Source organism: Nomascus leucogenys, chromosome 21, assembly GCF_006542625.1.
Source record: "Nomascus leucogenys isolate Asia chromosome 21, Asia_NLE_v1, whole genome shotgun sequence".
Classification (NCBI taxonomy): Eukaryota; Metazoa; Chordata; class Mammalia; order Primates; family Hylobatidae; genus Nomascus; species Nomascus leucogenys.
Window position 1 is genome coordinate 23617434 of NC_044401.1, and position 12848 is coordinate 23630281.

Below are 12848 nucleotides of genomic sequence, written 5' to 3' on the forward strand. Positions count from 1 at the left end.
ATGGTTCATATTTATATATATATGATTTACATAGATATATAGTGTAGACCTATAAAAATATAATATTGCACTCAAAAGTAATAAAGTCAATTGACAAATATAGAATAGGCCTGGTTTAATAGAAACTCCTCTGAGAAAGACCGCTGGGGATAAGCTGGTAGTAAGCTCTCCCTACGCCAACAGCGCATGGCAGCTGTTCAAAAAGCAAATGCAAACTCAGGATGCATTAATCGAGGCACAGCAGGAAATGTGCTATCCCTTTGTTCTCACATTGATTAGAAAACATTTGGAGTATTGGGTTCAATTCTGGAAAAGACTTAGAGAAAAACTCTAGATCTTCAGAGGAAGGTGGCCAGAATGATGACGTATCTAGACATCATGTCGGATGGAAATGGTTGAAAAGATTTAGACAATTTAGGCTGAACAAAGAAGATTTATGAAGTTTACATGTTGTTCTTTAAATATTTGAAGGGTAATGGTGTGGTGTGGAAGCAGGATTAGATTTGCTTTGTATAAGTTCAATTTTGCAGAACGAGTACCAGTAGGCAGTGTTGTAAGATCATGTACTGAGTTATAAGGAAGCACATTTGTTTTTGTTTTTTTTTTCCTCACAAATATCCTGGATTTATTGGAACTGTTCCCAAGGGAATGGGCTATCTTCGAGGTAGTGAACACTTTCATTGGTGGTGTTCTGATAAATGCTGGATGGTCAGATAGAATCTACTTTATCTTATTTGCTTCTCACAACAATCATGAAGGAGCAAAGGTATTTTACTTACATTTCACGGATAGGGAAATTACAGCTCACGAAGGTAAATTGGCTAGTTCTTGTTCTCAAAATTTAAACTGAATTTTCTCCCTCAGTTGGTGAGATGTTTGAAGAACGAATACAAAATGACTCCAAATTTTAGGGACAAGATCAGGAAAAGACGAGACAGGTTAGAAAGTGTCACTTACTGTGAGGGAAGTTTATAAGATTCTAACCAGAGATGGATTAACTGGTTATAAAAGGTGGAAATAACTTTTGGGGAAGAAATCCTCCCTATTTATGACACAAATATTATTTCCTCATAAGATTAAGGTACTTTTCCATTGTAATCAGGGAACAGCAGATACACAAGTTACATTGATGTTAATAAAAGTTGTGATAAAATGCCAAATACTTGATTTTAAGAAAAGGTTCTAACATCTGTTGGAAGAACCTACTACAAAGATAACCCATAATAGGTACATCCTGGTCTAAGCACTTAGGCTTCAATTGCACATTGAACAGTTTGATTTTTAGCATTCATATTAGTTTTTTGATATCTTTCTTATAGTCTTAACAGCAATCACATCAGCATATTATCTGAAAAGTAATTGAAACTGTACCATCTTTATAGATTTTACTCTGGGAGACCTATTGCTCCTCTCTCAGTTTCCCTGTGCCTCCACCACTCTCTGGACACATGGTAACCATGAGATACTTTGCTTTAGCTCTCAGCCTCAACTCAGCTCTAAGTTCAGACAGAGCTCTCCCAGTAAGTCAAACCTAGCAGGCATATCCTTTATGAATTTACAACTTTTATTCTTTCATTCAAAATTTACTCATGCAGATACTCGGATAACAGTGAGTAAATCTTTCATCAGGTAATATATTGCTTTCTTCCTCACCCACCACACACACGCACACACACATACACACCCACACACACACATTGGACTAAACTGTGTCCCCCCAAAATTTATACATTGATGCTCTAACTCTCGATGTGACAGCATCTGGATATATGGTCTTCTGGAGGAAATTAAGGCTAAATGAGGTTTTCAGAGTGGGGCCCTAATCTCATAAAGACTGTGATCTTAGAAGAAGAAGAAGATATATCTCTTCTCTGCCATGTGAGGACAAGGAGGTGGATCTCTGCGATCCAGAAGACAGCTTCTCCAGAACCTGACCGTGTAGGCACCCCATCTAAAACTCCAGCCTCCAGGACTGTGAGAAAATAAATCTGTGCCTTTTAAGCCACCCAATCTGGGATATTTTGTTATGACAGTGAAGCTGACTGATACACACATACACACACACACATACAAACACAAACACATTTACATGTACGTATGTATACATGCACACACACCCAGAGCCATACTCTTTTTTACTTTTCTTTGCCCAATAAAAGTAAAACATCTTTCCTCTTGTTTAATCACTTTAAACTTTGTCATTAAAAAGTCAACAAACTAAAAAGTCACCATTATTCATAGCCAAAAAGCAGGGCTAGAGTTACATTCACATTAAAAAAAGGAAAAGCTTATGTTTTGAAGAGAAATTAGATATGATAAAGATCCAGTGTCATCAAACTCTAAATACTTGAAAATGTCCTAAATTCCTCTTAATCTCCACACCGTTTATTCTACCACTTCTAACACTCTTCCCATCTAAACTACCTTTTCTACAGCTTGACATTCCTTACCTTTAACAGTATATTTAAATGCCTAATTCAGTCTTTCTAATGCAATCTGATCTCCCAGTATACAGTGATCTTTACATTCTTCGAAGAACAATTTATTTGTATGTTTTCTTCACTTATTATCTATTTTGTCCTTTCTTTTCTCCTTTCTACTTTTTTCTACCTTATATATTATACTTTCCTTAGCTTCCCGCTTGAGTCTGAGATGCTCCATCATTCAAGTTTTTTTTTTTTTTTTTTTTTTTTGAGACTGAGTCTCGCCCTCGCTCTGTCGCCCAGGATGGAGTGCAGTGGCACTATCTCGGTTCACTGCAATCTCCACCTCCCTGGTTCTAGAGATTCTCCTGCCTCAGCCTTCTGATTAGCTGGGATTACAGGTGCCCAGGACCATGCCTGGCTAATTTTTGTATTTTTAGTAGAGATGGGGTTTTACCACGTTGGCCAGGCTGGTCTCAAACTCCTGACTTCAAATGATCTGCACGCCTTGGCCTCCCAAAGTGCTGGGATTACAGGTGTGAGCCACCACACCCAGCTCATTATTCCCTTTTAGTACCTAACCCAAGGTTGATTAACTAATAGTATTAAGAAAACATTAATATCATTAATTAGGGGTGCAAAGCAAAAATAGTCTTAGAGACAAAATAGCAAATAAATTCATAATCTGTTATTCACATTAAGCTTGAAAAAATAATGATTCACTTAAAAAAAGTCTATCAGCTATGTGGTAGATTGTAAAAAAATGGCCATGAATTCCTCCCTATCCTACATGTACACCCCTTTGCAATGTAATTTTGCTGTTCCCATTGACCAGTAAAATCTATTATCTACCTTGTTAAATCTGGTCTGGCTTTGTGACTTGCTTTGATCAACTGTATGTGTCAGAATTAAGTTCAGAGACAAGACCTCAAGTGGTCTTACAACTCTTGCTCTCTGCTTGAAACACAGACACATGGTGGCTGTGGGATTAATGACAGCCCTATGGCCTACTCAAACATCTCACGGGGCTGACATTATGTGTCCTTAGGGGTATGATGCACGTAGCCCTGGGGATGACTGGGTCTCTATGACAATGAGACCTAAAAACGCTGAATACCCTATACACAAAGCCATCTCAGCACAGAGTCAACTCTCATAAACATTAAAAAAAAAGCATACCCTTACAAGAAGAGACTAAACTCCCTTTATGAAAGAAACACCTAATAATTGACCCACACTGAATACAGGTATAAGAAAGTGGGAGGAACTTCCTAAACTCTGAGAATGGTCTCCAGACAAAGACCCTCCTGGTCAGTTGATCATCTGACCCCCCAACTGTACCTGGCCCATGCCATTGGCCTGCTCCCCACTATCCATTTTACAAGAGCACTGCCAGAATAAACTGCTTGAGTATCAGAGAGTGTCTAACACTCATCTTTGCTATCTTTGATGTGAATTGGACTGAAGGGGAGAAACCACTCCTGGGAATGCTGGCTAATTAGGACCACCTGAGAGCCCCAAACATAATGAAACAATACTATACGTAGTAGGCAAACTTTTAAGATGGCCTGCAATGATCCCTGCATCCTGGTATTCCTGTCCTTGTGTGATCCCTTCCCTTCCGTGGGGGGAGGGTCTAGTATCATATTTATAATCAATAGAATGTGCAAAGGTAATTTTCTGTCACTTCCATGATTAGGTTATAAAACACTGTGACTTCTGTCTTACTAGCAGACACTGTTGCTGGCTTTGATGAAGCAAGCTGCCATGTTGGAGAAGCCCACATGGTAAGAATCTGAGCATGTTCCAGCCAGCAGCAGTGAGGAATTAAGACTGTCTGCGCAACAACCCTCAAAGGACTGTATCCTGACAGCAGCTATATAAATAAGTTTGGATGTGGATCCTTGCCCAGCTGAAACTTCAGGTGAGACCACAGTCCCAGCTGACACCATGATTGCAACCTTGTGAGCAACTGTGCAGGAGCTAAGCCATTCCTGAATCCTGAGCCACTGAAACTGTGAGATAGTAATGTTCTTGTTTTAAGTTTTACGGTAATTTGTTATGCAGCAAGAGATAACTAATATACTCTAGAAATATAAGGGCTAAAAGTTGTTGCTGTTGATATGTGGGTCTTTCTCATCTATTATTTCTTAGCCATAAGAAAGAACATCATTCTAAGATGTACCCAGTTTTGCTTACATCCTTGGAGAACTCTTTTGAAAATGGGGATCAAATTTCCTTCATTTCACGTAATATTTTGGCAATACACAAACTAGAAGAAAAAAATAAAAACAAATTTGAAAAATAACTTCTTTGTAAGTTATAAACAGCTCTTCAAAATTACTTCCCCTGTTACATAAACTCAATTCAAAATAAAATATCAATGTAATATTTTCTGTATAATTCTATATTTTACTATATAAATGCAAAGGCATATAATAAATTCTATAATTTTGGTCTATCAGGTAAATTGTTAATATAAAGCAATGTAACAATTGTAATTCCCAAATGTCCTCTATCAATTTGTTTTTCTTATCTTTATTTGCACATATTATGCAATTAATTTTATATTGTCATACTTCATTAAGATTTTTGTTGGCAACCAGATAAACATAGTCATGTAAAATCATTACTTAGAATAATTCTATATCCTTTTGTCATTCATTTATTTACTCATTATTTTTAAAATTAGTTTAAGAATTTTATTTATTTATTAAACAAGCATTTATCAAACAATGACTATGATGAGGCAAACTGCAAGTTTTGGAAATCTGGATATAAGATAAAAAATGTTTACTAAATGGGTCCAAATAAGATGTACAGTGTTGAAATGTAGGTAAACACTCATGAAATTAACAAACATTAATTGAAAGTCTATTAAATTGATATACAGTTGTGTTCCTGACAGTAAATCTACTAATTCCTTAGATGTACCAAGAATAAATTGATAGACTACTACAGAACAGTTTTACGTTAAGATATTTAAATAATTTTTCCTTTGATTCTCATCTTATGACTTGTTGAGTTTTTTAACAAAAAATAAACATTACCTAACAAATATAACCTCCTAAATATAAAAAAATAAGTTTTGAGTTTTTTTTTTTGTTTGTTTTAAGATGGAGTCTCGCTCTGTCACCCAGGCTAGAGTGCAGTGGCGCGATCTCGGCTCACTGTAAGCTCCGCCTCCCAGCTTCATGCCATTCTCTTGCATCAGCCTCCCGAGTAGCTGGGACTACAGGCACCCGCCACCACGCCCGGCTAATTTTTTGTGTTTTTTAGTAGAGACGGGGTTTCTCCGTGTTAGCCAGGATTGTCTCGATCTCCTGACCTCGTGATCCACCCGCCTCGGCCTCCCAATATGCTGGGATTACAGGTGTGAGCCACCCCGCCCGGCCTTGAGTTTCTCTAATTAAAAAGAAAAAGAGTTTGTTGACATGGATATAACTCAATGTAGTAACAAAAATAAAATTTCATTTCAATTACTAATTTTCAACTAACTCTGAAAATCATAAATATTATTCCAGTTACCTAAGGCATTGACGGTTGAATTCTGCATGGGCAGATATTCATATCACAAAGTATAATGAGGGTTGGGCAATAAGTGTTATTCATCTCAGCAGTCAAAACTGAATGTAAAAACTGTGTTTATTTTTTAATCTAATAGTCATTTCTAACCTTTTATTAATCCTGTATATATGGAGTGACCCAAATTTCTGAACGATAACTAAATTGCTAAAGTTTACAGAATGAGCTAGTAGCAAAGCTGTGATTCATATCTGAGTCTGTCTTGCTTCAGTCTTTGCTTTTTCATTCATATCATAATATAGATGGAGAATGGGTAAAGCTGATCTTTTATTACATCATTTGATTTAGAAAGCTATGAAATTATTGAGTAAAAGGCACAAAGGCCTTGCCAAAATCTGTTGTTGATCTTATTCTCAATCTACTCAACATGTAAAGTTTTCAAGAATACACAAGAAAATGAATCTGACCTCTACCATAAATCCTTTAAGTTGATGGACAAGAATGAATCTCATTTCTAAGGAGGTCATCTCATCTAAATATAGAGAAAATGAGTCACAAACACAAGGTTTTAAAAAATATATATAAAGAGAATTGTGAAACCACATCTGGAATATTGCCTACATTTGTCATTGTCATGCTACAAGAATGTATAACACAAGCGTAAAAGACAAACAAAAATACAGTTTCTTTAAGATAACTAAAAAATAATATATTCTAGAGTAGAAAAGAGAGGGCTGCTGGGTTGAGGGTGGCAGGGGAATTAGGAGAGGCACATGAAGTGAACATTAGGCCTTGTATAGCATCAAGGGGAAATGTGACTTCAAACAAGATGGAATAGCAGAATCAAAATATTAGGCTTGACACTCACTTTTATATCCTTTTTGTTGTCCTTTTGACATTCTTTTACCTGCAGATAACTGCTGAGAAACCAACAGTTAAAACTTCCTGGACTATTCTAGGAAGAGAAAAAATTTGGTGACTCTAAGCCAGAAGAGAAGGCTGATAGTGGAGGCCATAATGAGTTTTGTATAGATAAAGGGAGAGAATATGAATGACAGGAAGAGATTATGTTTTTCCATCGAGACTAGGGAAAGAGGGAAGGTCAAATTTAAGAAGGGTGCCCTATGGGCTTAGCGACACAAGAATCATTTTTTCAATGGAATAATGTTTCAAAATTATACTCTGCCAGGCAAGTTGTTCTTATACTGGTTTAGGTTTAGTGGTGTCCTGAAAGAGGGACAGCCTTTCAATGACCTTTTTCAGACCATGATTAAAATTGTTTACCATTTTCTCATATCTTGCAAGATATGTATAAAATAATGATTCTCCCCTAATCTGACTTGGCTGTTTTAGCCTGGGAGTTTCTGTTTTACAGTCCTCTGTCCACAGAATTTCATTTTATAATGCAAAAAAGCCAAAGGAGATAGATGATCTTGATAGTCTCCTATGCAACAGAGCTGCTCACTTCATTTAAATGGAAATGTGCATTTTCATGGAAATTCAGGCCAATATTGATGAACAAAGATAAGCTGCCAGTATTAAATAGAATAGTGATACACACACAAAAAAAGTACCCTAGAAAACTTATAAAAAAAACCAGTTAAATTTATAGGGAAAGATGGAGAATGTTAAGAACATATGTACAGAAAAATTAAATTTTTATGGTTCAGTTGCACAGTATTTTGATGGTTACTAGTTGAAGGTCTCAAGACGAAGATTGAGGAAGACAGCCTGAATACATATATCTCTAATGAGCATAGTGATTTAATATGAAAAGATTAAGCGGCACATTATCTTCTACAAGTAAATATTAGCCATCTAACAAACATTGTTCAGTGAATGTGGTAAGAAATGTCACAGGTCAGGTGTGATATCATGCTTTTTGTGAAAATGTTAATGTGGCTGTTTTACATTTATTTTTGATAACTCATTTAAGAAAGATTTAATGATTGTATATTGTGCTTTTCCACTAGAAATCTGAAAAGTAATCTTAACTGTTGCTTTGCATGCATGTCTTGCATCTATAAGAGACGGAGGTCTCATATTTTTCCTCAGCAATGAACCGTGAATCTAAGTACTCCTTGCCATTCCTACCATCAATGCCTTCATTCTGCCTGAATATCCTGCACTTGACAATTGTCACAACCTGATATCTGGCCTCTCTCATCTTCTCCACCTCACTTCACCTCTGTCCAGCATCTAGACTACCACTTAAGTCACTTAATTTACATTTCCAAAGGACAAAGATGACGAAGAATTAGAGTCAGAGAAGAAACAATCAATAGCTGGGGAAAGAAAATAAAGGATACAAGACAATCTAAGAAAGTATTTATAGTTACAAATTGGGAAAGTAACCAGTGGTACACAGATGTTACCTAACGACTGGTTCTTCTTCAATTTGAGCAATGTTTTGTCCACACTGCTGCTATGGAATATGTTCACGCTTCACACATTCACAAAAATAAAGTTTTAGAAACATGACTGCTATGGTTTGAATGTGTCCCCTCAAGTGCACACACTGGAAAGTTAATCCTTAATACAAACGTGTTTAGAGGTGGGACCTTAAAGAGGTAATTAGATCATGAGTGCTCAGCCCTCATGACTGGATTAATGCAGCAGCCTCATTATAAAAGGGGGAGGTCAGCCCCCTTTTTCTCTCCCTCACCCATGTGATGCCTTCCACCATGTTATGATGCAGCAGGAAGACCCTCACCTGATGTGGCCCCTCAATCTTGACTTCAGCCACCAGGACCTTGAGCCTAAAAACTCTGTTTATTATAAATTACCCAGTGTGAGGCATTCTATTGGAGCAGCATAAAAAGGGCTATAACAATAATCTAAAGGAATAAATTAACAGAGCAGTACAGCCAGGGGCACAAAGAGGCAAGTTAGGTTATAATACTTTTGTCTCACATACCAGTTTTATTTTTGTTATTTTTCTGAATATGGACAGTAAAAGGACCCTTAGCATATTGTTTGAAAGCTGAAACAATCAAAGATGAATAAAGATTTAAAAAGAGACCCCAATCTATAGGAATAACTATATGGTTTAGATAGTCTGTCTTTGCCAAATGAGATAAATGCCATTATGACTTATTAGAGTTCAGGGACAGCAGGTGGAAAAATGAAATTAAAATAATCTCTTTAGTAGTTATTTTTTGCTTTTGCAGTATTCATTATACTTTTTTAAGAGAAAAATTTATATTTTAGTTGAAAAATATCTAAAAATAAAAGAAACGTTTAATTTCTTCTTATTGTTTATACTTCAGATACTTGATTTTATCTCTCAACATTATGATTTCAGACACTGGCATTTTGTTATGCTGTAGCACAAAGGGCTAAAACAGAAAATGCTTCTCCTGTATCTATGTGAGTATTGAACAAGGCAGTATAAAAAGACATATCAGTTTTTCTCAGGTGCAAGAAGAAGAAAGCCAAACATCGTGTGCAATGGAGATTATCCAACCTCCTCTCTTCTCTATCCCTTTGCTGTCTTAAGAAAACAAACTCCAAAGCTAAATGAATATAATTCAATCACTCTTCTCAATTATGCCTGCTGATGTGCTCTTTGTTCAGTGGAAGAAGACAGAGAATCTGGTTCCATTTCAGGTCCTTAATCTTTCTGATAAGGCAGCTTCTTTGGCTGAGAACATAAAGATTATGAACATAGAGGCCCTTGTGGCAGCTTTCAGAGGGAGACCCAGCCATGCAGGAGATGAGGTGATCTATGGTACAGAGGGAATGGAGTGAAATCAGGAAGAACTCTCTGCAAATGTGCCTGGAATTCTTGAGGTAGTTCTACTTCTCTGTGTACCTGGGAAACAGGATTAGCTTCGTGAGTATGTAACTTGTGCAGTCACATAGAGCCTTGAGTTTAGGTGTGCCCTGTAGTTGGTTTAGTTCTCTGTTGTCACCTTCTTGAAATAACTAATACATTTTTAACAAGGGACTCTGTATATTTCAGGGTATACTGGGTCCTGCAAATTATGTAGCTTGTCTTTCTGGAGGAAAAAGGACTTTGAAAGAAACAGGGGATCATCAGCTGCTTTCTTTTGGCCTTTGTAAAGACATGACACCTGGCTGGAATGGCCATGCTTGCATCTGCTCTGCTCTTTCCAGAGGATTAAACAAATCTCCAGCGTCTAGAGGAGACCTATGTTCCCCATCAAGATCCAATATCCCTTCTCTATTTTAGGAAAACAGCCTCCCCTGCATAAATGTATGCATTTTAGCTGCATACATGGCAGCCGTCAGCAATTCCATTTCCAAACTCTCTAGCAATTTAGTGTGTCCATGTTATTGTTGTTTGGACCATTGAGATGTGAATACTGTGTTTGGAAGTTTCAGGTGATTGCCTTAAAAGCAAAACCAGAGAGACAGAACTATTTCCTTTTCCTTCTCACAGTCAAGAAGGCAGATGTACTGGTGACCCAGCTTTGGTCATTTAGAGGAGGATGGCATGCTAGGGGAAGGAAGAGCCAAGAACAGAAGGAACTTGTGCCTTGCAAGTCCCCTTGAATGAGAGCTCCTCTGCCAGCATGGACTATTCACCTTGGGTCAAGCATCTGAAAGAGGAATAAATCTGTATTTTGGAGTCTGTTTGTTACATTGGCTAAGCCTCTGCCCTAACTAATGTACAGCATAAATTCCTGTGGGGTGATTTACAAGAAATTTGTATTTATTCAGGATAGTTGAATAATAAAATGTTCTAAGATTGGAAAATTCTACATAGGGAGAAATATTAATTTGCATTAAAGTGACCTAAAACTACATTGAACCAAATTTTATCTTTGGTGATTCTCAGAACTTTTCTGTGTCTTGCAGAGGCTCATGGTCATCATTTTAAATACTATTATAATTATAGTGTGTGTCTATAGATGTTGGCACTCAAGTAAATCTATAACCTTATGACAAACTCCTAAAAACTCTAGTTTCATTGTAATTTATCTCTACTATAAAAAAAGACTATAGAATGTTAAAAGTAACTTTTGTGAATGTTCTCATTGTTTGGAAACAAACAGACACTAAGTATACTTTAAAAAAATAACATATACAAGATCACTTTACTTCTCACTTGTTAAAACTTTTCAATGACCAAAACTGCCAAGATTTAAGATAGTATGTTGATAAACCAGTTACAAAGAAATTAAGGAATCTTTTGTTCAAAAGTGTAGATTTAACATTTACCTGCCCCAATGACTCTCTCAATACGAATTCTTGAGGGATCAATCTCCTTTGCAAATTCATGGACTGCTAGGGATGGGTCTTCATATGTATCTGGATCAATGTAAGTTTTAATTCCCGGGAAGCGCACTGCAACAACAACAAAACGATTGATTTAGTTTGAGTATCTCAGTGGTCTATATCTTGTGAACATTTAAAACCAGAAATGACATACTGAAGTAGTCAGTCTTGTTAATGATTTAAAGTCTCTCTTTTCTTCCTGTCCCACTCTCTGCTCATATTAAAGCTTTGACTACGAGGGTCAAATATTTATTTACCTCACTGTTAATGTAGAATGACCTGGTGGATTTCTAGAAAGTGAGCTGACAGGTTCCAGAAAACACATGTCTCATATTTCTGTAAAATGTTTAATCAGCTCACTCATTCACTATACTTCCAAAACATTCCACATCTGCTCTAGCTTGGGGAATGGGGAAAATGAGGCATAAGCCTCCCTCCAAAGCAAGGAAGCCCATTAGGTCCCTCCTGGACTCTTTGTACTCTACGGCACTAGGTTTCATGAACTCATGCCCTATTCCTGTGGTCTCCCCCTTTTCCAGGAAACCTCAAGGAGTAAAGAACTGACTCCATGGCATAGAAACAAGAAAGGCCAGTAGGGATAATGGCCTTTTTCTGTATTCATGTAGTGGCTTCCATGGACTGACTGCATATAGTCCTGAATAGGATCAGCTTGTCTATCCTGGTGGGAAGGATGGAAATCAAAGGCCAAAATCTGGTCATTGGTTGTGTATCTGTTGAGCTTCATTGGTGGGAATGGAGTGCTCACAGCCTACAGGCAGTTAGGATGATGAGAAAGGATGGCTAGAAAACATTAATGTGTGGTTGTATGTCCATTTGTGAGTATCCAAAGAAGTCATAGACTGCCTCTGCCCGTGAATATCCCTCTGTTTTGCTCATTTACTTATTTCTCTTCTTTTTTAGAGAAATGGCAGTCTTGCTATGTTGTCCAGGCTGGCCTTGAATTCTTGAGCTCAAGTGATCCTCCTGCCTCGGCCTCCTGAGTAGCTGGGACTACAGGCACAAGCCACCAAACTGGCTCATTAATTTCCATTTTCCATGTTAGATCTCTAGACAGGAGGTCATTTCTTATATATCTTTCTATCTTTCCAAATATCTTAGGTATGGTTTTACAGGCAATAATCATATAGAGAGCCTTTATTGAATACAAACTAGTAGGGATTAAAAGACCAATGTGAAATTTGTGGCAGAGTGGATGGTATTTGGTTTTGTTGCTTCTTAGATTTTGAAAGCCATATAATACCCAGCGTTAACTGTTGTTTGACTCTCCTTGCAAAACAAACAAACAAATCAAAAGAAAACAAACAAAAGGTAATAAAGTTTAGAGGAGGTGCTGAAATGCCCAATATTAGCAGCAATTTGCTTCCTTTCTATGCCCATTGCCTTCATTTACACATTTTGTTTTCTGTCTTCTTAGTGCTGCATATGGACCATGAGAAAATTAATATTTCTCAAATTAGCACCAGAAAAGCATATTTCCAGGTATACCCAGACCTGACACTAATTTTAACATATCATGCTTTCCTTGACTTCTCAAAGTATACATTGAAGAAAAGGAGAACAGATAGTCTGTACCTCTATTTTATATTCCATATATTTTTATAACAACTTAGTGGAATTTGTGATGTCAGACTGAGT

General features: G+C 37.0%; 1 protein-coding gene across 5 annotated transcripts in view; it reads right to left on the minus strand.

Moving 5' to 3' along the window:
- Nucleotides 1-12848, minus strand: part of EPHA6 (EPH receptor A6) — a 963391-nt gene that overhangs the window by 255442 nt on the left and 695101 nt on the right. For all 5 annotated transcript variants that reach the window (XM_030801993.1, XM_030801992.1, XM_030801995.1 and 2 more), the window contains one exon: nt 11136-11261. In XM_030801993.1, coding sequence (XP_030657853.1) covers nt 11136-11261 — 126 coding nt within the window. The remainder of the gene's footprint in view (nt 1-11135; nt 11262-12848) is intronic.